The sequence below is a fragment of the Balaenoptera physalus genome, assembly GCF_965194825.1.
Source record: "Balaenoptera physalus genome assembly, chromosome: 2".
NCBI classification, from domain to species: domain Eukaryota; kingdom Metazoa; phylum Chordata; class Mammalia; order Artiodactyla; family Balaenopteridae; genus Balaenoptera; species Balaenoptera physalus.
This window is the reverse complement of record NC_138883.1, coordinates 142,025,405-142,051,605: the sequence shown is the minus strand read 5'-3', so window position 1 is coordinate 142,051,605 and position 26,201 is coordinate 142,025,405. Positions and strand designations below refer to the sequence as shown.

Below are 26,201 nucleotides of genomic sequence, written 5' to 3'. Positions count from 1 at the left end.
GGAAGAGAGCCACTGAAGAGCCCCACCTCCTGCACCCTGCTTCAGTTCTAGCAGAAGGAGGAAACCTCTCTAACCAGTGCAGCTAACAGGGTGAATCCCGTTCTTTCCAGGTGGGGTTGAGGGGAATCCTAGGGTCTGAAGGCTGATTATAATAGCCAGTCCGTTCTCAGACTGAATGTATGGAAACACAGGGGTATAACCCCCGAGGGGCAATGGCTGGCTCTGCACACACCACCTACCACTCGTGCTGCTTTCCCCTCAGATCCCAGCGACCACAGACGAGCAGGAAGTGATTGTGTGCCAGCTTCTGTCACTGTCTTCAAGAAGCTGAAGTAATTCGGTAGGATTTTGAGGGTTTTTTTTGGTTCAAATACACATAAGTTCTAAAGTGGTATTTCTCTGGGAAGGGCACATGACACTGTGGGGATAAAACCATCCCAAACTGTGGCAGTCCCTACGACTCCTCCAAGATGCAAGTGCCTGAAAACCCCGAGCTAGCTTGGGATAGAGCTAACCAAAGGGTAGAAGTTTGATCCTGGTAACATCTCTAGGACCTTCAACAAATTACCTCTGGTGTCTTTACACTGAGAGGAGGGTGCCTTCCCGTGGAACAGCAGCGGAGAGTGGGTCAGCGCCTGCAGACCGCTGGCAGAGAGGCAGCTCTGCATGGCACAGCCGGGAGGCGGGGTGGCACCTGCAGCAACGGCACGGTCAGCACAGCCCGCAGCCCTCACAAGGAAGCCCCAGCCTTCCCGAGGGGCGTCTCTGCAGTGCCTCCTGGCCAACATGCCCGACAGAGCTGCGTGGCGGCCAACTCACCAGAAACAAACACCTCGTCGCCTGCCGTGGAGGGGAGCTGTCGCACACCCAGGCCTGGAGACCTGTCGTCACTCTTACCGACTTGGGAGTCTCCTCTCTGCTTGTCACAGACTCTTTTGGTTTGACACTCAGCCTCCTCCTTGGCAGAAAGGAGTCTCTTCCGAGATCCCAACCCAAACTGTCCCCAGGAGAAGGCTCCCTCAGCCTTAGGCTCACTGTCCCTGGGGGGTGACTGGTCTGGCAGCTGACACACCCCCTCGAGCTCAAAATCCCCCAAGACGGGGGTCTTGGCGATGCTGAGTTCAAGGCCTCGCTCCTTCCCCTCCGGCTCCAGCAGCGACACTCCCCCAGGAAGGTCTGTACCGACCTCGCTCCTCCCAGCAGAGGCGCTGAGGCCGCAGTCCACTGCCCTCTTCCGGCGGGGCCAGTCTTTAATTGTGTCAGGAGTTGTCTTCCCACTGTGCTTGGGGGATGGTGTCCAAGGAACCCCGACTTCTGTCTGAAATGGAGAGGGGGTACTAGAGGGGCAGTGGGTGGGGGTACAGGACTGGCAGATATAGGTCTGTCCCCCGCTCTTGCCAGGGGTGCCGTGCGAGGGGCGAAGGCAGGGGGGCGACAGGTAGGTGGCTTCGGGTTTGCCTGAGGACTTGTTGGCCCTGGGCACACTGAGACCAGGGAGGCAGCTCTCCTCTCCCAGAGAGCTCTCCTCCCTTCGCAGGGGCTCAGCTTCTGACAGACAGCTGGGGTCTATCTTTTTAATTCGAAGCTTGGGAAGGCCAGAAGCTTGCATCTCCAGCTCAACCTCATAGGTCTGTGGGCTGGCAGAGGCTCTGGAGGGCCAGGCTGACGCCTGCAGATTCTCTAGTTGTGCGGCAGCCTGGCACTGCTTCCTGTCTGCAGTGCAGTGCAGGTCGTAGCAGGGTGTCAGGGGAGAGCTGGGCCCAGAGGAAGGAGAAGAGGGAGGGATCCCGGGGTTACACAGAGACGGCTTCTCATAAGTACCCATCCTTGACCCCTCACCTTCCTCCACCGGTGAAACGTTGCTTTTTAAGTTATCGCTGCTATGGTGCTCAGCAGCTCCATCCAGGAGAGTGAGATACTCCGAGTCTCTTGCAATAAGCAAAGGAGAGGATGTATGCCAGTGACTCCCAAAGCTAGTCCCAGGGTAACTATGTGTTTCAGGAGGAGACGGAGGAGAGAGGGTCACTTCCTTCTGGTTCTTTCTAGCATCTGTGATGGCAGCTGGGTTGTCAGTTATGGCAACCCTCAGAACAGCAGAGCTGTTAGGCTGGCCCTCCGGGAAGTTTCTCTCTGTTTTAGAGGTCTTTTTATGCCTTTTCCCAATTTTAGAAGGCGGTGGAGGGGGTAGGAGGTCAGATCTAGCTATCTGTGAGGCTTTGTGGGGAGTCGAGGGAGCAGGACAGGAGGGAGATGTGGCTACACTGGGTGATTTCTGGGCTTCTTGCCAATCCAGTTCTCCAGAGGGAGGAGATTCTATAGAAAAACTCCCAAGCAGAGTCTCCTCGGAAATACCACGTGAAGGAGAGGTAACAGGTTTCTTTGGAGAAGTCAGAGCTGTGTTCCCTGGTTTCTCTGGGGTTCCAACAGCATCATTCCACGGCTGTGCCAGCTTCTCTGCCTGAGACGCTCTGGAGCCACGGGGGAGCTGGCGTTTCTGACTTGGAGGTGTGCCCACAAAGGCAGCTCGTCTTCGGACCCCCGAGGCTGCTGCCCTCAGAGGCATTCGAGGAGAGTATCTGATGGGAGTCAGACACTCACTCCTGGTCTGGGCAGTTGACGAAACCAGGGCTGCCGGACAGGAGGTGCTTTCTGGACTGGAATTCACCAAATGTGGCCAAGTAGAATTCTGCAAAAATCTAGGTGGCTGACCACCTTGTCTCTGGGGAGTTCTCGGTATTTCTTCAAGAGGAGAGTGACCTTCTGCCAGGGAGTGTCCTTTCTGAGGAATGGCTTTTGGTCGAGATGGTGAATGCCAGCCGTGTGAGGAGTCTTTTAAGAACTCCTTAAAAATGACCGGTTTGGCAGGGGTCATTTCTGCAGGGGATTTTTGCAGCCTTTCAGGAGTGCGCAACGGAGTTCGTGGTGTATGAGGGAACTTTCTTGGTGTAGCTTTAGAAGAGATTGGAGATTTCCAGTAACTCTTCTCAGGAGTCTGTAAAGAAAAATGCTTATTTCAGTGCTTGAACATCATATTCTCTGAAGAGTGTTTTAATAATGTCTAAGATGATTAAAAAGTCAAATTTGGAAGATTTATAGTCAGCCAAAGGAATGATCTTAAGTTGGATTTCGTATAGTGACACGTTTCCACTTCCAAAACATGACCCAGATTTCACGTGTCCACTTTTTCTAGCACCAAGCACTGTATCCAATCTTAGTTTCTTCTCCTAAGACAAATAGTTTTAATAATTTGCATACTACAGCTAAAACATGCTTTGCCTCTAACTATGTCACTCCACTACTCACAGCTATCTTCTTCTTCAATGAGACAACTATTTCTGATCTTTGCCTAAAGTAACCTTTCAGAGCCACATCACCTGCTTTTGACCTGCATTCAACATGTGCTTTTAAGTACCTGCTATGTGCGCCAGGCAATGTGTGTGCGGGAGGAGGCCAGGGGGATGAGGTGGAACATGGAATATATGGATATATAAGGCACAGCCTCAAAGATAACATCTCAGAAAGGAAACTCTCCAGCAAAAGACTTCCCTTCCTTCTTGCAAAAATGCAGTTAAATACTCCAACAGGTAAGGAGGTCTGACACCTATTGTTTAATCTTACCTGATCATCTCAAGGGAGTCCTGGTCTAGTTGGCATTTCATGTGGGATACAGACAGATATATAGTATGGCCAATGCAATGACAGGGGCACGCATGGGACAATATAGGAGCACCGGGAGGGTTGGCTATCTAATCCAGCAAAGGGGAGAAAGAGGGAATAGGAATAGCGAGTCAGGTCTTAAAAGAATGGGTGTCAGCAGGTGAAGACAAAAGGTGGGAAAGTGGGGGAGAGGGAACTTCAGGCATAGAAAACAGTATAAGCAAAGGCACAAAAGCGAAAAACAGCAGTTGTGTGCATCCTGAGGCTGCTGGGAAGGTGGAGTGTGAAGCAGAGATGGCTGAGCAGGGATCAGATCATGGAGGTCCTCGCCTGTCCAGGGAGGAGAATGAACATGGTCCTATAGATCTGTGGTTTTCAAACCCTTCCCCACAGTTCCCTCCGTATCCTCCTCCATTCTCTAAGCAGTTTTTGGGTTTCCAAACAAAGATTATTATCTTTGAACACAGGGTTCCATTTTAGGAAAACTTAGAAAACCCTGCTTTAACAGATGAAGAGTCTGTAGAGCTTCAAGCAAAGTGATGTGGTCAGAGGAGCGTCCAATGGGGTCACAAAGGTCCCTTTGACCTCTGGGGACAGGATGAATTTGAGAGAGAAGAGGCTACTGAAGTGTTCCAGGCAGAACTGAACTAGGGCAGGAACTGCAGGGATGGAGAAGAGGGAATGGGTAAGAGATAGTTTGTCAATAAAATGGGCAGGACTAATTGAGTAGCCAGGCCTGAGGAGAGGGGGAAGTCCAGGATGACTCCCAGGTTTCTAACATGGGTGACTGGATCGAGTGGGCAATCTAACAGAAACAGATGAATGCTACTGCACATTTCAGAAGGATATATATGTAGTGTCCAATATAAATGGAAGATGAAGCCAAGAGAGTAGGGCGAGATCTTTCTATCTCCTCCCTGCCACCTTGGCCTCAGTCCAACTGCTAACCTAAGTCCCCATACACCCAATAATCGTTCACTCAAGTCAACCCCAACCACCTCAAATCTCTGTTATTATCTTCTCTTCCCTACTGGACTCAGTGGCTTTCCTTGTCCATGACTACATGCTCCCCAAACTATACAATCTGAAACATCATCGTAATTTTATACCTGATAAGCTATAGGTATTTCAGAACCCAGTGTGTTTCCTGAAGGCCTTTTAATTCGAGCTGAACCCTTCTCGGAAGGACTGATCATCTCAGACACTGCCCCGAAAAGAAGCCTCTTGGGAGACCGAATACTTTGGATTGGAGAATTTTCTCTTTGGTCTGCAAGTCAAAAACAGTGACAATATTTCATTCTTTCTCAACTCCTGCGCCCCCCCACCCGCCTCCCGCACCAAATACTCATAAAACAGCCAGTCCATACGAGAAAGATGATAATTCTTTTAGAGCAAATAGGGGCAGATCCCACCTAATTATGACAGCAGTGCCAATAATTGCTGCCTTCTTGAATTTTAAGACTGCATATCAAGCCCAGTCCCTGTGTTAGATGTAGGCAACTGAAATAATTTAATTTGCAAAGACAAATATAAAAAGACATATCTGATAATCCAAGCTAATAATGATAAAAGAATGAAGGACAAACAGCACCTTCCACCTGGAGATGCCTTTCTGTAGGATCTGAACATATGGTAGAAATTACAGGTAATTTCCTCTTGAATGAATGCATTACCCACAAGGATAATGTGGACAGCCAGCCGTAGGAATCCAAAGGGATGACTCTGATAACGGTGGCCACGGATTGTTCAGCTGGTCATCACTCTGAACCTCAAATATTTATACCGATTCTATTTCTCCAACGTCAAACTTCATTCTTTTCCCAACAACACTTCCCACCAAATTTGCATGGACCTCTGAAGACAGGTAGGCAAGCATTGTTACCTGACTTGACTTGCTGGAATGAGTGAACTCTTTGTATACTTCGAGACTTTGGCTGAGACACAGAGTAGAAGGAACCAGAATTTTTCCTGCTGAATGCCAACTGCTTGATTCGAGGACTTCGTCTCAAACTTACTTCTGTAAGAACTGATCACAGTTAGTTCTGACAAGAAGAAATGCAAACTTGACGTTTCCCCACATATTAAATGGGTAAGATTTATGTAACACCATGTACAAGATAGAAATTTGACAAGCTACTGGCTTTGAGATCTCTGAAGTGAGACAAAGATAAGAGGGATATGATACGTGGCCCCAACAAAGTACCAAAAAAAAAACCAACAACAAACCCCACAAAAACCAAAAACACCCCGACCCCCCCACTATAATCTGCAGAAGTCTCATAACCTGCCACCTTTAAGAATGATGTAGAGTGAAAAAAGGTTTGTATAGTGACTTGTTAAAAAGTTTAAAAATCAGTTTTCATATTTATGTTACACATATTTGTATAGAAACAACACCTGTAAGAGTATTATTAAAGCTAAATGTTAATAGTTATTTCTTTTTTTTTAAACATCTTTATTGGAGTATAATTGCTTTACTATGATGTGTTAGTTTCTGCTGTATAACAAAGTGAATCAGCTATATTTATACATATATCCCCATATCTCCTCCCTCAACAGACTTATTTCTAATTTGTGGGATTACCAAGTGATAAATTTTTGGCTTCTCTGTGTTTTCTAATTTTTCTACAATAAACATAAACTACTTGATTTAAAGAAGTTAGTTTTTGGAAACCCCTCCTTCATCATGTATACTTTAAAAATAAGCCACAGGGGACTTCCCTGGTAGTCCATTGGGTAAGACTACATGCTCCTAATGCAGGGGGACCCAGGTTCAATCCCTGGTCGGGGAACTAGACCCCGCACGCATGCCGCAACTAAGGGTCCGCATGTCACAACTAAAAGATCCTGCATGCTGCAACTAAGACCCGGTGCAGCCAAAATAAACAAATAAATAAATATATATATATTAAAAAAAGCCACAGCACTTTATATTAACGTAGTAGTTTAGCTTCCACTCTGAATCCCATTTCTCTTGTGTCAAAATATTTCTTCTCCAGAAACTCTCAGTACATTGTATGTAAAAGACCATTCACCAGTAAATATGTACTGATATACATTGTGGGCCCAGAGCTGTCACAATGTCTGTAAAATATCTTAGGCTATGCTGAGCGATAATACCAGTATAGAATAGCTTTCATAGAAAGCAGAGGAAACACAAAAACTGAGAACCCTAAAACAAAACAAAAGTAGGTAATACCATCTTCTTTTTCCGGGGACTCTTCAACAACGTCAATTTCAGGACCAGGATCAGAGGACCTTGAGGAACAGCAAGTACAAGGATTATTCAACACCACTCATAAATGATGCATGTCAAAGAGCTACAGGTTCACACCTCACAAGGTAACAAAGACCACAAGTGGTCTTTGGCAAGCACTCTCACACATTACTGTCAAGAGTGAAATGGTAAGAATATTTTTTTTTGGAAAGCAGTTTGACAACATAAAGTTAAAAATATGTATACCTTCTGACCCATAAATTTCACTTCTTACAATTTACCCTGAAGATAAACAAGCACAAGTGTGTAAAATCCACACACAAATAATGTCCAGAGGGAGCCTTGACAAGAAGTAGATGCACTTCTCCCCATTCTTCCTGTTATGTACAGCTGAGAACCCTGGATATTACATATAAAGGAAGCGTAAGACTCTCAAAGGTGGAGAGAAGAGGCTTGGGACTTTAGGACCTGAGGAGAGACAGGGCAGAGAGCTCCCGGAGCTCCTGGATTGGGCGCTCGACAAGCTGACAACCCCGATACACCAAGAGGTGCAGATGAAAACTGCCCTAAGGAAAGCTAGCTCTCCTTCGCCAAAGAACCAGGAAAGAGGCAGCCAAGCAAGACAGAAACTTTCAGACCAGAACTGCCCTACTCCAACCAAGTGCCATAGAAAGCTGTGGTCCCACCACACGCCAAGCTGGGATCCCAGACTTCCAGCCTTGCCTGGCAGTGAGACTCCCTCCTTCCCCAGGTCAACACATGAATAGATTTTTAAATCAGGCAGTATGCATTCAATGGAACACTACTCAGCAATAAAATGGAATGAACTATTGATATATGCAACAGCATGGATAAATCTCAAAATAATTATGCCAAGTGAAAGAGGCCAGACACAAAGAGTGCATTCTGTATGGATCTCCAGCCCCCATAAAATCTACAGAATGCTCTTTGGTTATAAGCAACACAGTTGAGACTAGAGTCACAAAGGTCATGAGAAGGTAAACATGGCCCATAAGATTAGGAGGGCTGTGTAGGTGTATGAAGAAGTTAGACAAGGATGTCATTTACCTGCCCTTGATCTGTCTATGAAGCAGCCTTCTGGAGATTTGCTTATGTACTGGAGTCTCGGCCACACTCTTGGTTAGCAGCTTGCGATAACCTAAAATGTAAAAAGGATAAATTTCACATAATCTTATCAAGAAGGAACAGCAAGGCAAAGGGAACAGTTTGAACTTAAATATGGTTTAATGCTTAGCCGGAGTGGCTCTTAATGGTCTTTTGGACCAAGGTCTAACCATAAGACTCAATTTAACATGATATAACAATTTATCAGCACTATTAGAGTTTAATAATAAATAAGCCAATGTAAAATATTATAAAATTTTAAGATAATATTCCTGAAAAAGTGAAAAGTTCTCATTTATTTGGGCTAACACATCTGTGCACCTACTTGGTGGTTCCTGTATTTATGATTAAATGAAATAAAGCATGTGAAAATGCTGATGTGTCATGCAATAAGACATTTAATATAATGATAAATCTAACTTATGCTCTGGCATAAGTTTTCTCAATAGAGTAGGTATGCAAGCTACTCATGGGAGGACTGGTTTTAAGGGAGATAAAAATGACTAGAAAGGGGAGTGATGTCAGCAGGAATGTGGAGTAAGGACCTCTTAAAAAAACTCTCCTCCATAAAAGGAACGAGAACACTGGCAAAAATTCTAAATCAATTTTTCCAGAACTCTGGCAATTAACCAGTTTGGAACAATCCAGGGAGTATTTATTCAACAAAAGCAGCTGAATCTCATTAAGAATAGCAAGCTTTGTGGAACTTTAACTTGCCCCAATCCCAACCTCCTCTCCCTAGGCCTGTGGTACCCTTGAGAACCAAAAGCCCATAATTACAGTGAAAACCAACAGCCCAGGAGCCTCTGGATGGAACAGAATGGGATCCAAGCTCCTCCAAAGCCCCATTCCCAGATAACTGTCTATTTGGCCTGTCTGGCGGTTCCCTGGAAAATCCCACTCACAAGGCCTGTCTTTATTTGACCTGACTCAGAACTCATCCAATGCAAACAACTTTTTCCCAGGGAGCATTTACTGAAAACAATCAGCAGCAACTGTAAACATCACAGCTGCCTGAGGTGGTGATAACACTTGGGGTAATCCACAAGCTGACCAAAAGTTTAGATGGGAAAACTGGGGAGTGAGATGTCCCTAAGGGACTCTGCTGACTTCTGACACACTCCTGGGACCCTAAAAGTACATGTGTGGTAGGGCTGTGTGCATGCCCAGGATGGACCTAAGAAGGCCCTTAGCTGTCACCTCTGGCTGACCTTGAGGCTCTGGAAAACAGAAAGAGTTGTAAAATGTCTGGCTGAGTATTTAAGACATGGGCCAATGCACACATAGGGCCCCTCAGCAAAGGCTGGGAAACTTACTGGTTCTGGGCATGTAAGAAAATCTCTGTCCAACCCTTAGCTGACCACTAAGCTAACCAAGCAGAGACTTCAGTGGCTACACATGACAGAATACAGACTTAAAAGACTTAGTTCAGGAAAGTAAACAAACAAAAGCAGTAATGGTAACAACAAACCCTGCCCTGGAGCAGTGGCAATCTGATCGTCAGAGTTGACTCATTATATTATTTAAAATGTCCAGTTGTCAACAAAAAATATGAGACAAGAAACAAGAAAGAATGGCCCATACACAGTGGGCAAAAAAATCATTCAACAGAAAGCATCCCTGAGGAAGTCCAGACATTGAATTTATTAGCCCAAGACCTTAAATTAGCTATCGGGAATATGTCCAAAGGAAAAAAAAAATCATATCTAAAGAACTAAAGGAATGTATGAGTGAGCCTGATGACCTGCCAAACAGAGAATGTCAATAAAGAGAGATATCATTAAAAAACAGAACGAAATAGAAATTCTGAAGTTGAAAAGTACACTATCTAAAATGAAAAACTCATTAAAGGGGCCCAGCAGTTGATATGAGGTGGCAGAAGAAAGAATCAACAAAATTGAAGACAAGTAATTGAGATTATCCAGTCTGAGGGACAAAAAGAAAAAAAGAAAAATGAACAGTCTCAGACACCCATATGACACAATCAAGCATAATAACATAGACACAGTGGGAGTCCTGGAAGAAGAGGAGAGTAAGAGGCAGAAAAAATATTTGAAGAAATACTGGCTGAAAACTTCTGATGTTTGATGACAGACATTACGTAGCCAAGAAGCTCAACAAACCTAAGTATGATAAAGTCAAAGAGATCCACACCAGACAAATCATAATCAAACTGTTAGAAGCCAAAGGGGAAGAGAGAATCTTGAAAGAATCAAGAAAGCAGTGATCCATCATGTACAAGGAACCCTCAATAAGATTAACAGCTGATTTCTCATCAGAAACATAGGATAACAAAAAGGCACTGTGATGAAAGGCAAAGTGCTGAAAGAAAAAGACTCAAGGATTCTATATCCTCTAAAACTGTCACTCAAACATGAAGGAGAAATCAGCACATCCTCTCCACCCCCAAAGAAACACCCAAAAAACAACACTGAGAGAATGTGACACTAGCAGACCAGCCCTAAAAGTAATGTCAGTACTACAGGGAGTCTTTCAGGCTGAAAGGAAAGGGCACTATAGAGCAACATGAATCCACGTGAAGAATTAAAGAGCACTGGTAAAGGCAACTATACAAGTAAATGCAAAGGACAGAATAAAAGTATTTTTGTTTGTAATTCTTTTCTCCTTTGAGTTAAAAGATAAAGCAATGATTACAAATGTGCTGATGGGCATACAATGTATAAATATGTAATCTGTATGACAATATAGCCCAAAGAAAGGGATAGAAAACAGAGTTATACTGGAGCAAAGTTTTTGTATACTCCTGAAATTAAGTTGGTATTAACCTCAACTAGATAAATTAAGATACTTAATTGTAACCCCCAGGGAAAGTGACATCACATGAAACAGTGAAGTAGGAAGCTCTAGGGTTTGGTCCCTCCCCCAAAACAACTAGTAAACTAGGAAAAAAAATGATCAGAGTAAACTATTTTGGAACTCTGGAACCTGACTGGCACTTACGACAACCAGGGAAGTGCCTGATGAAGGGAGAGGCTGATATTTAGTAAGGAAATGACGTGCACGAACCAGCTACCAGCCTCCTTTCCTCAGTCCTGCTGCAGCTGTGGGGACAGTGGCCCACATCCTAGGAGCAGCTGGCTGGTGGTAGGGCAGACAGTGGGGACCCTGTCTTCCAAATTTGGGGTTATACAGTTCAGTCAGTGTGCTTTGGAGAATGGAGTCCTATGGGGCTGGTGCAGACATTCGCCTTGGTTTCTGCTCTCTCAGGCTGCAGCAGCTTTCCCCCACTGAATCTAACAGAAGATTTAGAGGGACAGGAACACCTTTTTGTTTTTCCCTTTTTGGAGCCAGACACTTAAGGAAATCTTTGTCAGGTCACTGGCTAACCACAGAGATAACAGAACAGAAACTTCAGTAACCACACAAGAAGGAATACACGCTTTGTAAAATATAGTTTGGAAAAGGCACAAATGGACAGGCCCTCAATAAGCAAAGATCAGCAATTCCTCAGGAGTGGGAGAATTTGATCTCCGGAGTTAACCAACTGTAATATTCAGAATATCTAATTCTCAAAAAAGAATTACAAAGCATACAAAGAAACAGGAAAGTGTGTCCAGGAAAAAAGAATTTGACAGAAACCACCCTTGAGAAATCCCAGACATTGGAATCACTGGTCAAATATGTTAAATCAAATATTCTAAACATGGTCAACGAGCTCAAGGAAAAAAAGAACAAAGAATTAAAAGAAATAAGGAAAACAATGGATAAATAAAATGAGAATACCAATAAAGTGACAGAAATTATAAAAAGGAACCAAACAGAAATTTTTGAGCTGAAAAGTACAATAACTGAAATGAAAGTTCACTAGAAGGGTTCAACCTCAGATTTGAGCAGGCAGAAGAATCAATAAACTTGAAGATAAAACAATCAAAATTATCCAATCTGAGCAGAAAGAAAAAAGGATGAAGAAAAATGAACAAAGCCTGCTTAAGGGAACTGTGGGACACCATCAAGCATAACAATATACAGACACCGGGAGTCCTAGAAGAAAAAGGAGAAGAGAGAAAAGGGCAGAAAAAAGTCGGGAGAAATGATGGTTGTAAATTTGCTAAATATGATGGAAATATATAGGAACAGAGTGTATACTATTGAAACTAAGTCGTATTATTCAACAGGTTTAAATTTAAGGTGTTAATTGTAATCTCCAAAGTGAACACTAAGAAAATAATTAGAAAATATACAGAAAAAAAGATGAAGGGAATCGAAACGGTACACTACAAAAAAAAAAATCAGCTACAAAAATGGCAGTAACAGAGAAATGAAAGAACAAAAGAGGTATAAGATATATAAAAAAATAAGTAGAAAATGGCAGAAGTCCTTCCTTATCAGTAACTACATTAAATATAAATGGATCAAGTGCTTCAATTAAAAGGCAGAAATTGGGGACTTCCCTGGTGGTGCAGTTGTTAAGACTCCATGCTCCCAATGCAGGGTGCCCAGGTTCGATCCTTAGTCAGGGAACTAGATCCCACATGCATGCCATAACTAAGGAGCCCGCATGCCACAACTAAGGAGCTGGTGAGCCGCAACTAAGACCCAGCTCAACCAAATAAAATAAATAAATAAATGTTAAAAAAAAAAAGAAAAGGCAGAAATTGGCAGAATGGATTTTTAAAAATATGATCCAACTATATTCTGTCTATAAGCTCACTTTAGATACAAAGAGGTTGAAAGTAAAAGGACAGAAAAAGATATTGTATGCAAAAGAGAGCTCGCGTGGCTATATTATTGTCAAAATAGATTTTAAGTCAAAAAAGGTTCAAAAGACAAAGTTCATCATGTTGATTTAAAAAATTCAATCCATTAAGTGATACAATTATAAACATATACACACAACTAACAACAGGGCCCCAAACTCTATGAAGCATGAAACTGACAGAATTGAAGGAAGAAAAAAATAGATAAGTCAACAATAATACTTGGAGACTTTAATACCCTGATTTCAATGATAGAGCATCTATACAGATGATCAACAAGAAAACAGAAGACTTGAACACCATAAACCAACTAGGCATAACAGACATCTATAGGCATTCTACCCAAGAGCAGAACACACATTCTTCTCAAGTACACACAGAACATTCGCCAGAACAGGCCAAATGTTAGGCCATAAAACAAGTCTCAAAAAATTTAAAAAGACCAAAATCGTACAAAGTATGTTCTTCAACTACAATGGTATGAAATTAGAAATTAATAAACAGAAATTTGTGAAATTAACAAATATGTGAAAATTTACACCCTCCTAAATAGCCAAAGGACCCTTGAAAAAAAACTACAAGGGAAATTAGAAAATATTTTGAGATGATGAAATTGAAAACACAACATACCAAAACTTACAGGATGAAGCTAAAGCAGCGCTTAGAGGGGAATTTGTACCTGTAAAAAGCTGTATTAAAAAAGAAGTCTGGGGAATTCCCTGGCAGGCCAGTGGTAAGGACTCCGTGCTTCCATTGCAGGGGGCACGGGTTCGATCCCTAGCCAGGGAACTAAGATCCCACAAGCCATGCAGCGTGGTCAAAAACAAAAACAAATAAAACAACAAAGAAGCCTGGAACCCTCCTACACTGTTGTTGGGAATGTAAATTGGTACATTTACATTGGTACATAAACCACTATGGGGAACAGTATGGAGGTTCCTTTAAAAACTAAAAATAGAACTACCATATGATCCAGCAATCCCACTCCTGGGCATATATATCTGGAGAAAGCCATAATTCGAAAAGATACATGCACCCCAATGTTCATTGCAGCACTATTTACAATAGCCAAGACATGGAAGCAACCTAAATGTTCATTGGCAGAGGAAAGGATAAAGAAGACATGGTACATATATACAATGGAATATTAGCCACAAAAAAGAACGAAATAATGCAATTTGCAGCAACATGGATGGACCTAGAGATTATCATACTAAGTGAAGTAAGTCAGAGAAAGACAAATATGATGTAACTTATATGTGGAATCTAAAAAAATGATCAAATGAACTCATTTACAAAACAGACACAGACTCACAGGCTTTGAAAACAAACTTATGGTTACCAAAGGGGAAAGGTGGGGGTAACTAGGAATTGGGAATTAACATGTACACACTACTATATATAAAACAGATAATCAACAAGCTTCTACTGTAGAGCACAAGGAACTCTATTCCATATTCTATAATAACCTATATGGGAAAAGAGTCTGAAAAAGAATGGATATATGATAATGTGTAACTGAATCACTTTGCTGTACACCTGAAACTAACACAACATTGTAAATCAACTATACTCCAATATAAAATAAAAATTAAAAAAAAAGAACAGTGGTGATAAACTGTTCAATGAGTGATGTAAAAAAAAAAAGCATGTATTTTTAAAAATCAATAACAAAACCTTAATCTTAAAAAACTGAAAAAGATCAAACTAACACCAAAGCAAGTAGAGGGAAGGAAAAAATAAAGATTACACAGGAAGTAAACGAAATCAAGAATAGAAAAACAACAGAAAAATCAATGAAACCAAAAGTTGGTTCTTTGAAAAGATCTTTAAGTTAACAAACCTTTAAACAGATTGACCAAGAAAAAATACAGAACACTCAAACAACTACAAAAGAGAGAATAAAACTACCAACCTTACAGAAATAAAAAAGGACTATTAGGTAATACTACAAACAACTGTATAGCAGCAAATTAGAAAACCTAGATGAAATGGACAAATTTCTAGAAAGACACAAACTACTGAAAACAGACTAAGCAATAGAAAATCTGAATAAACCTATAACAAGTAAAAAAATGAAATTGTTACCGAAAAACTTCCAAAAAATACCCAGGACTAGATGGCTACACTGCTGAATTCTACCTAACATTTAAAAAGAATTGGGGGGGACTTCCCTGGTGGTGCAGTGGTTAACAATCTGCCTGTCAATGCAGGGGACACGGGTTCGAGCCCTGGTCTGGGAAGATCCCACATGCCGCGGAGCAACTAAGCCCGTGTGCCACAACTGCTGAGCCTGCGCTCTAGACCCCGCAAGCCACAACTACTGAGCCCACATGCCACAACTACTGAAGCCTGTGTGCCTAGAGCCCATGCTCCGCAACAAGAGAAGCCACCACAATGAGAAGCCCATGCACCGCAATGAAGAGTAGCCCCCGCTCGCCGCAACTAGAGAAAGCTAGCATGCAGCAACGAAGACCCAATGCAGCCATAAATAAATAAATAAATTTATTAAAAAAAAAAAAATTGGACTTCCCTGGTGGCCCAGTGGCTAAGACTCCATGCTCCCAATGCAGGGGGCCTGGGTTTGAACCCTGGTCAGGGAACTAGATCCCAGATGCTGCAACTAAGAGTTTGCATGCCGCAACTAAAGATCCCGCACACCGCAGCGAAGACCCAATGCAGCCATAAGTAAATAAATAAATACATAAATAAATTTTAAAAAATGGATATCAAAATTAAAAATATTTTTTGTATCAAAGAACACTATCAAGAAAGTGAAAAGAAAACCCAACAGGTTGGGGAAAAAATATTTGCAAATTGTATATCTGATAAGGGACTGGTATCTAGAATATATAAAGAACTCTTACAACTCAATAGTAAAAAGACAAACAACCTAATTTAAAAATGGGCAAAGATTTCTCCAAAGAAGATATACAAATGGCCAGCGAGCACATGAAAAGAAGCTCAACAACATTAGTTATCATGGAAATGCAACTCATAACCACAATGACACACCACTTTACACCCACTAGGATGAGTAGAATCAAAGAGGGACAATGGAAGGTGGTGGCAAGGATGTGGAGAAATTAGAACCCTCATACACTGTTAGTGGGTATATAAAATGGTATAGCCACTTTGGAAAACAGTTTGGTAATTGCTTAAAAAGTTAAACATAGAGTTACCATATGACCCAGCAATTTCATTTCTAGGCATATGCCTGAGAATTAAAAATGTGTCTACACACAATCTTATATATGAATGTTTACAGCAGCATCACTCACAATAGCCAAAAGCAGAAACAACTTAAATGTCCACCAATTGATGAACGGATAAGTAAAATGTAGTTTATCCATACAATGGTATATTATTGTCAATAAAAAGAAATGAAGTACTGAGACGTACTACACCATGTATAAACCTTGAAAACATTATGCTAAAGTAAAAAAAGCCAGTTACAAAGACCACATAATATGATTCCTCTTAAAAGAAATATCCATAAGAAATCTATAAAAACAGAAAGTAGACTGGTGGTTGCCTACAGCTGGGAAGACTGGGAGAAATGGAGAGTGACTACTAATGGGTAGGTACAGGGCTTCTTTCTGGAGTGATGAAAATGTTCTGGAATGTGTCATGATGGTTGCACAACTCTGTGAATATACTGAAAACCACTAAAAGTTGATTTTATGATACATGAATGGTCTCAATTATAAAAAAAAGCAAAAAACAAACCAACACACCAAAAGACTAGAAAATTGCTAGTCACTATCTTTCGTTTTTGTTTAATTGGTTTTATAAAATAGATGTTTGTCTGTTGTCTGTAGGGGTAACTAGAAAGGGAGGAATGAGAAAGACCAGGATTAATTCTTCATCTAAACTTGGAGGGAGAGACCCCAAGTGGAAAATTAACTGATGGTAACCAAAGAGGAGAGGAAAACATGAGATTAATGAGCTTCTGCAACAAAGAGTCTGGAGACCGGTTTGGGTCCAAGAATCCCCTTCTCTTGGTTACCCTAAAATGTAGTACCTTTGGTCCTCTTGAAGTTGTCAAGTTTATACTCTAGACCTTCCACAGCTGACACAGAATGGCTTCTAGGCAACCCCCGCTTTACAGATCTCTTTGAAGGAGAAATCATTTTCTGGTTGAAGAGATTTCTTCGAACTTTGGTCACTTCTGAAAGCATTAAGAAAAAAAGAAAGTCAAATATTATCATTAATAAAAGCCACATGTGGGAAAAGAAAGATATCCAAAACAGAGAATCTGCTTGAGGAAACTATTTTACAGGCTGACTGCTATATTCACATTTACTAATAGGATTTCTTTAAATAGTACACTCACATGGTATATCAAAACTATTTACAGGACTTCCCTGGTGGCGCAGTGGTTAAGACTCCACGGTCCCAACGCAGGGGGCCTGGGTTTGATCCCTGGCCAGGGAACTAGATCCCACGTGCATGCTGCAACTAAGGAGCCCACCTGCCACAACTAAAGGAGCCCACGTGCTGCAAATAAGACCTGGTGCAACCAAATAAATAAATAAATATTAAAAAAAATTTTTTTTAAATTAAAAAAAAACTACTTACATTTATAAATTTAATTTAAACCCAACCTTTCAGGAATACAAGGAAGGCCCACATCACTTAAATTAGAAGTTTTATTCACTGTAAAATGGACATAATCCTTAAGTAAGAGGTTGGATAATGTAAATCATAGTCCTTTTAATATATCCCAGTGTTACGATATTTTTCTCACATTGGAACTTTTTGCTGCTTTGTATTCAGCGTCAAGCAGAGAAACTGTTCTTTTCAACCCCAGAGATTTCATTTTTCTTCTTTTGAGTATTTTACTAATTTGCTGGGATACAGTAGTCCCTCCCTATTCGCAGTTTCACTTTCCACATTTTCAGTTACCTGCAGTCAACTGCAGTCCGAAAACATCAAATGAAAAATCCCAGAAATACATAAGTCATAAGTTTTAAAGTTGTGTGTCTTTCTGAGTAGTGTGATAAAATCTCATGTCATCCTGCTCTGTCCCACCCAAAACATGAATCATTCCTTTGTCCAGCATATCCCACCCGTTAGGCGCTTAGTAGCCAGCTGGGTTATCAGAGCGACTAGCAGTATAGCAGTGCTATATTCAAGTAACCCTTATTTTACTTAAATACTTCTTGTGCCCCAAAGCACAAAAGTAGTGATGCTGGCAACTTGGATATGCTGAAAAGAAGTCATAAAGTGTTTCCTATAAATAAAATTTCTCAACTTAAGGGAAAAAAAATCGTATGCTAAGGTTGCTACGATCTATGGTAAGAGTGAATTGTCTATCTGTGAAACTGTGAAGGAAAAATTCACGCTAGTTTTGCTGTCACAACTCAAACTGCAAAAATTATGGCTACAACGCATGAAAGTGCTTAGTTAAGATGGAAAAGGCATTAAATTCGTACAACAAGATATTTTGAGAGAGACCACATTCATGTAACCTTTATTATAGCATATTGTTATAATTGTTCTATTTTATTATGGTATTGTTAATCTTACCATGCCTAATTTATAAATTAAACTTTATCATAGGTATGTATGTATATAGGAAAAAACATAGTATAGGGTTCGGTACTATCTGAAGTTTCAGGTATCTGAGGGTATTGGAAAGTAACCCCTGTGGATAAGGGGGGGAACTACTATATTTTAAATCCTCTTGCTAACTCCAGAGCATGAGAGTTGTAACCATCTAGACTCAAAGTTAGGAAAAATAGCTGAAGAGTCAGGAAATACTTGACAAAGCTAGCAGGCTAGCATTTTAATCTTAAGCAAGATGGCCTGGTGGAGGCTACTCAAAAATTCACCAAGAGTAAAAAAATTCTAAGAGCAAGTCACTTAAATAAAAACCAAATAAACCAGGATCCACAAACTGGGAGAAGTCTTTTTAACCCATCAATGACATAAACATTAAGGACACCAATAATGCACACCAAAGTTTCAAAAAAATGTTTCTCTATCTCCATTATAAAAGCCTCTGTTACCCACCTTAGGCTGTCTATGAAACTGATTTACGGCCTGACAGCCAAATTTGATGTTATTTTCCATTTTTCCCAAGTTTTGGAGAAGTTTAATATCTATAGAAAATTTCAACATAGAATCATGGTGACTTCCATGGTGGCGCAGTGGATAAGACTCCACGCTCCCAATGCAGGGGGCCCGGGTTTGATCCTTGGTCAGGGAACTAGATCCCACATGCATGTTGCGACTACGAGTTTGCATGCCACAACTAAGGAGCCCATGTGCCGCAACTAAGGAGCCCATGTGCCGCAACTAAGACCCAGTGCAACCAAATAAATAAATATTAAAAAAAACCAAAACCAAAATAACACACATAGAATTGTCACTAAAATTCACCAACTGTCAACATTTGTTTTCTCCCTCCATCTCTCTCTCTGTTTGTACAACTGCCCACCCCAGAACGCTGGAGAGTGAGTTGCAGACATCACAACTCTTCAGTTTCCTGTATTTCAGCATGTATCTCCAAAGAACAAGGGCATATATCTAATCCATCTTCGAATTTCTCTCATCATCTCAGTAATATCCGTTATAGCTTTTTACCCTAAATTTAAGACCCAAGCAGGGATCATGTAGTGCACTTATGTCACACTTAAATTCCTTTTATCTAAACCAGCTCCACTGCCTCTTTTCTTTTTCGGCTTTCATGTTAATGGCATTAAAAAAATATTTTAGGGCTTCCCTGGTGGCACAGTGGTTAAGAATCCACCTGCAAATGCAGGGGACACAGGTTCGAGCCCTGGTCCGGGAAGATCTCACATGCCACGGAGCAACTAAGCCTGTGTGCCACAACTACCGAGCCTGTGTGCCTAGAGCCCATGCTGTGCAACAAGAAAAGCCACCGCCATGAGAAGCCCGTGCACCGCAACGAAGAGTAGCCCCCGCTTGCCACAACTAGAGAAAGCCCACGCACAGCAATGAAGACCCAATGCAGCCAAAAATAAACAAACAAAAAAATAAATAAATAAATAAAAATTTTAGACCAGTTATTTTACAAAATGCAGTATTCTGAGACCGTGTGAACATCCTACTCCTCTAGCACACAGTATATGGACATATTTCATAAACCAACAATTACACAAAACTATAATTTTTAACTATATGCAACTGCTTAAATATATGTAATCAAAATAAAACTGTCACTGAGTACAACAAGGAAACAAAGTATACCTTGTACCGTGTCTTTCACTGGGAGTGGAGGCTGCTGAAGAGTAGGGTGAGAATTCTCCTGAAAGATGAGAAAATCCAATAAGAAAATTTAAATAGGAATTCATTTAAAAGAATAAAAATTCCACAAGAAACCCTTTGATCCTTGCAATTCCACTTGTAGGAATCTGTAACAGAAATAGTTGTAAAATGCACAAAAATAGGGCCTGGAAATATACACAACAAACTGTCATCAGCGATTACTTCTGAGGAATGGATGGTGAAGAGGCACTAACATTTAACTTTATATAATTTCAATTTTTAAATGATGTTTCTGTATACCTTTTATAACTAAAACATCAGGGAAACCCCATAATATTAGAGGATGGCTATACTCTTAGGAACGTCTCTGTATAAAACTGCTATTTGGGGACTTCCCTGGTGGTCCAGTGGCTAAGACTCCGCACTTCCACTGCAGGGAGTGCTGGTTCGATCCCTGGTCAGGGAACTAAGATCCCACATGCCGTGTGGCGCGGCAGAAAAAAAAAATACCCACCTGCTATTTATTTGCTGTTATAGTAGAGGATTCAAGTGCCTAAACTCAAATGGCATCTAAACAAGAGAATTGTTTTTAAAGATTTTGTTGCTGTTTTTTCAATTATGCCACTGTAATCATTAAAGAATAAACAGCCAAATAGCAGAAACTTAACAAACGATATTCTTTTTTAACCAAAATCAAATCCTGATCTTAGTAAATCTGGTCTTAAAGAAGTTAACTTTCTAGGCCAAACTGAAACAAAAGTTTTCCAAAAGGAGTGCTAGAAAGGACTGCTAATCGTGTAAAATCTAGTGAGAGAGGTGGTCTGATACCTTTTAGACTTCATACTCTCTGAACAAAATCTCCAAGATATCTAAGATTTGCATCTTATTCACTCATACGTATTAATAAGGTATACTAAGAAAGTGAACACCACTAACTCTTCAAAAGAAACCCCACCTCCAGTACTAAAGCACAGCTATAAATCTCTAGAAGCAAACCACTATTGTAATGATTAATGCTTCTAAAGCTAGTTCTCCTAGAATTTTAACTCTTCTCATAATTCACGCAGTTCAAAAGTTTCAATGCATTTTTTTGTCTCTCTCCTTCTCTTAGTAAGACATTAATTCTACTTAGTAAATAGACTCCAGCTGGATTTCTTTTTCTGCAACCAACAAGTCCTAACATCTACTGCCACAGAAAAATAATTACCACCTGGCTTCATGAGTTTTTTTGTTTGCTTTTGTAACTTGTTATTGACGTAAAACATACTTACTGAAACGTACTTTCTGGTACACAAAGTCCTATTATGATTGTACATTATTTTTCAATGGCTTCTTTTGCTTATGTTATTATTTCATGAGTTTTCTTAACTACATTAAAGACTTTGAATTAACTTATTCATTCCTAACTTTTACTATTTTTTTTCCCCTTAATATTACCTCTGTCACACTTCTGGGAAAAATGATTAATCTTTAATAAACTTATATTTCTTTATTCCTTAGATTACAGTTGTAGACACATTCATAAAAATACCTAATTTTATTTCTGTATCCTCCAATGCTCATTTCTTAAAAGTAAAGACACCGTGTGTTTCATTCTTATTTATTGTATGAACTCATGCCCAAAGTGATACCACTTTCTATCTCCTGGAAATGACTTACATTTTTCGTAGCTCTCTTGGATACCTTGGGAATTTCAATTTGTCGCAGATTTTGTGAAACCTCTGCAATGCTTTTATGTCTTATTGCATTTTTCCTTTTAAAAATAGAAAGAAACAGTCAATATACACTGAAAACAGGTTACAGCTAGTTAGACGAGAATGGAACTAAAGTTTAAAATAAAACACTTAAAAGTCGGTTATTTTGAGGTTGGCCTGAACTTACAGTAAAACAAGTCAATCCCAGAATTTCTAAAAGTAACAACTATAAATTTAACTAGTTATGAACAACGAAGAGCATCATGGAATATATACAAAGTAAGCTGAAACCCTAAGCTTATCTCATGGAAGGCTCCTAGTTCTTGGAGACCCCATGTGGAGAGTCAAGAGGGGTCTGTGCCTACACAATACAAGACTATATGTTCCCCAGATAATATAAAGAGTGTCAGATGCTCCTTGTTAAGAACTCTAATAATTGGCTTCTGTGATTCAGACATAAGGGCAACTACTAATTCAATAAATTATAGACAAAGACAACTGGAATATGGCTTAAACATACCCTATACCAGAACTGTAACAGTGCAAGTAATTCCTTTAATTCCTTGAGCTCCTACCTTCTCTTCTTAGCTGATCTGGTACGAAGCTCCTCCAGTTGGTCAGATTCAGTGCCACCCGACACTGACCTATGAGCATTTGACATAAGAGGCACAGAAAGGGGTGATTTGCTCTCTTGCGTCATGGAGTCATCACCGAAAAAATCTGTAGGAAGGACACGAGCCAGCTTCTGAGGAATCAGAAATCCTAGGCTGTCGTAAAGATTTCCAAGTATCTTTGGGATTGAATCAATATACCTGTGGAATAGATTGATTAAATATGGAACAGTCAGTCACCATTCCACCCTCTCTACTCCTTTCCTCACCCAGCATGAGAAATAGTCCTTACAATTCTACAATTCTGAGACAATACCTATATAAGTTCTTGGTAAAATTATTTTAAATTTAAATTAGTAGTCATCAAACTTACAATTCCAAAATTTCTTCCAGAAATTTTGCTAGGTATGCCGAATCTTCAGTTAAATACACCATGCGCAGCATATCTGTCACCTGAAGATTTTAGAAAATTACCACATGGCCTCTGCAGGAAGCTGAATGCATCTACAGCACATCCCCAGTGGCACTAAGCAGTATACTTGCCTCCTCCATTACTTGCTCCATTTCATCTATATGTTCATATACTGAAGGGCACTGCCGACACATCTCCAAATGAAGAAATACCTGGAGCTGGCACCTTGAGAGAAAAAAAAAGCTTGGTTTTATCTGCTTTGAGTGTCACTTAACTGAAATGAAAGTTCCCTCCTTATGCAGAGATCTGTTTACATAAGAAACAACAACCAAAAAGAAGAGCCATTGCTTTCTAAATAGCAGTATGGTTATTAGGTAAACAGGTGTTGCAAACTGAATGTTAGAACATTATAGAGAATCAGCTACAAAAGCCTCTTCAAGCAATTGGCAATCTATTTTAAACTGATATATACTCAGCCATTAAAAAGAAAAATGAAATAATCCAATTTGCAGCAATAGGAATGGACCTAGAGATTATCATACTAAGTGAAGTAAGTCAGAAAGAGTAAAACATATATCACTTATATGTGGAATCTGAAATACGACACAAATGAACTTACCTATGAAACAGAAACAGACTCACAAACATAGAAAACAAACTTATGGTTACCAAAGGGCTAAGGGCATGGGGGAGGGATAAATTAGGAGTTTGGGACTAGCAGATACAAACTATATTATATATGAAATAGATAAACAATGACATTGTAAAGCAACTATATACTCCAATAAAAATTTTTAAAAAAAGATAAACAAATAAGGTCCTAGTGTGTAGCACAGGGAATTATATTCAATATCCTATAATAAACCATAATGGAAAAGAATTTTTTAAAAATGAAATATTTAATTGATACAAGTAAATCTTGGGAGCTCTGTTTTGGAGTAATGGTTTAAAAAAAAAAAAAAGGGGACTTCCCTGTTGGTCCAGTGGAAAAGAATCCGCCTTACAATGCAAGAGACGCGGGTTCAATCCCTGGTCAGGGAACTAAGATCCCACATGCCGCGGGGCAACTAAGCCCACATGCCACAGCTACTGAGCTCGTGCACCTCAACTAGAGAGCCCACGTGCTCTGGAACCCACACGCCACAACTAGAAGGAAGCCCACGGACCGCAAGGAAGAGCCCGCATGCCGCAACTAAGACCCGATGCAGCCAAAAATTAAAAAAAATTTAAAAATCATAATAAATAAATCTTTAAAAAAATTAAAAAGGAAGTTAATTACTCTCTGACTTTATCTTCTTTATCCAGTCTTCCTACATTCTGTCGAAGACTTTTGCTAGTTTTCAAGAGGTTGTTTCTTACTTGATGTAGGCAGTTCATCTGAAAATACAAAATTACATAGGAGAATATTAATATTAATGCTTATCATTATTTCTAATTTCTTCACAGCTGACTAATGCCCTAAGAAGGGAAGTACATCCTCTTTCTTTCATTTGAATGAAAAATAGTGTAATATTCTTTTATATTTTTTAAAAGAACATGTAGAAAAGTATTTGAGAGCAAGTGGGCATGGATACAGCAAGCCTGCAGATTTGAACTTTCATAAAAGGAAGATTCCATAAAGTAGTGATTGAGAAGTCTAAGCAAAATGAATCAACATTTTAAAGAAATGTTCCAGGTGACTCTAAAGTGCAGCCAGGGTTAAGAACCACTGGCTTAATTCATGCAGCTAACATGCAACTTAGATGAGGACAGAGCTTTCATTGGAAGGGAAGTACATGTAATTACTCCCACCTGGCCCGTTTCCTTGATTTCTGCCTTCTCAGTGGACCATGTCCATCTTCCAAGACCTAGAACTGTGCTCACCCCCTCACTCATCATTTTTGAAATGTGCACTGCATAACAGATATTTTCCAAGACATATGAGCCAGACCCACCAACAAGCAACTAACATTGTTATGACAAACAACAATATCCGGATTCCCTTACTTCTAATTCCTTGGTGCCTTTGGACTTTAGGAATGCTTTAATGTTTGAGATCATGTTCCGAGCACATGAATACAACACGATTTCTCCTGTGGCCACAGTCTTTCGGTAATTTTCATGTATGTAAGATAGTAGCTCCTCCTCAGTTTTAAAATCTGTGGGAAAAAAAAGTCAAATTGATCATCAGACCCAGCTGAAGTCATTGTATTGTTTAAGCCAGTGGTTACCAACTGGGAAGTTTTGCTGCCCAGGGGACATCTGGCTATGTCTGGGTGGCAGTGACTGGTGGGGAGAGGGAGGGTACTACTGGCATCTAATGGGGTGGAGGCCAGGAAGGCTGCTAAACATCTTATAGTTCACAGAGGATTATCTGGTCCAAAATGTCAAAAATGCTGAGGTTAAAAAGTTCAGAGATAGTGATTAATTTTAAGGGTTTGCAAATCACGTGTACATGTTATAAATTTAAGGATAACCAGTAATGGAGAAGAAATAAACTATACAACCTCCAAACCTAGCAGAAAGGAAAAAGATGCATAAAGAAAACTTGATTAATCCCATAGCCTGCTAGAAAGGAAAAAAACAATTGAAAGCACAAAATAAGACACTAAAATACACCATAGGTTATCAGTAATCATAATAATTATAAATATTTATTTTACGAATACACTGGTTAAATAAAAGATAGAAACTGTCAGATTGGGTTAAAAAAAAAATTATGCTGTTTACAAAAGACATACCCAAAACACATGACAAAGAAACATTGGAAATAAAGGAATAGAGGTATAATCACAAGGAAAACATAAATGATTTTGTATGGACCTAAAAAGAAAGCCTCAAAATATATGATGCAAAAATTGGCAGAACTGCAAGGAAATTTAGACAAATCTACATGGTGGAAGACTATAATACAATCATCTCAGTTATAGATTCTTTTAAGTAGAAAAAAATTAATAAGAATTTTGAATATTCAAATATTAAGATGAATATGTATGGACCAAGTACCCCAAAATTAGAGAATACACATTATTTTCAAGTACACATGGAATATTAACAAAACAATCACATATTAGGCCATAGAGTTTCAACAAATATTAAAGATTCAATATCTTACAGAACACACTGTGCACAGTCCAAAAAAATTAAAAGCTAATTACAAAAATAAATCACTCCCTTCTATTACTGATGTCAGAAAATATTTAGATGTATCAATGAAAACGGAATACAGCAAACTTATATAATGCAGCTAAATTTATACCTAAAGGAAAATTTATAGACAAATTATCTTTTTAAAGAAAAATTCAAAACCAAATTAGCTAAGGGTCCAACATAAGAAATAACACAAAAGAGTAAATCCAAATAATAAAGAAGGCAATAATAAAGATAAAAACAGAAATGAATTAAGTAGGAAAAAAAGAAATGAGAGAGCAACAAAAACAAAGATGATTCGAGAAAATAAAGCAGAAATTCAAAATACTATTAAGAGATAAGGTTTAAGTTCAATTTTTCCATAAACATATCATTATTCCTACACTATCTTTTGAAGATTAT

The 26,201-nt window shown here is 39.9% G+C and overlaps 1 protein-coding gene across 1 annotated transcript in view; it reads right to left on the bottom strand.

Moving 5' to 3' along the window:
• The window catches only part of TICRR (TOPBP1 interacting checkpoint and replication regulator), a 50,947-nt gene that overhangs the window by 6,827 nt on the left and 17,919 nt on the right, over positions 1–26,201 (bottom strand). The window contains exons 8-21 of the mRNA XM_082448917.1: positions 24,657–24,808; positions 23,950–24,047; positions 22,802–22,895; positions 22,632–22,711; positions 22,223–22,459; positions 21,613–21,706; positions 19,936–19,993; positions 16,742–16,888; positions 7,943–8,033; positions 6,857–6,915; positions 5,540–5,674; positions 4,767–4,924; positions 820–2,992; positions 569–694 (exon numbers count right to left, since the gene is read on the bottom strand). Coding sequence (XP_082305043.1) covers positions 569–694; positions 820–2,992; positions 4,767–4,924; positions 5,540–5,674; positions 6,857–6,915; positions 7,943–8,033; positions 16,742–16,888; positions 19,936–19,993; positions 21,613–21,706; positions 22,223–22,459; positions 22,632–22,711; positions 22,802–22,895; positions 23,950–24,047; positions 24,657–24,808 — 3,702 coding nt within the window. The remainder of the gene's footprint in view (positions 1–568; positions 695–819; positions 2,993–4,766; positions 4,925–5,539; positions 5,675–6,856; positions 6,916–7,942; positions 8,034–16,741; positions 16,889–19,935; positions 19,994–21,612; positions 21,707–22,222; positions 22,460–22,631; positions 22,712–22,801; positions 22,896–23,949; positions 24,048–24,656; positions 24,809–26,201) is intronic.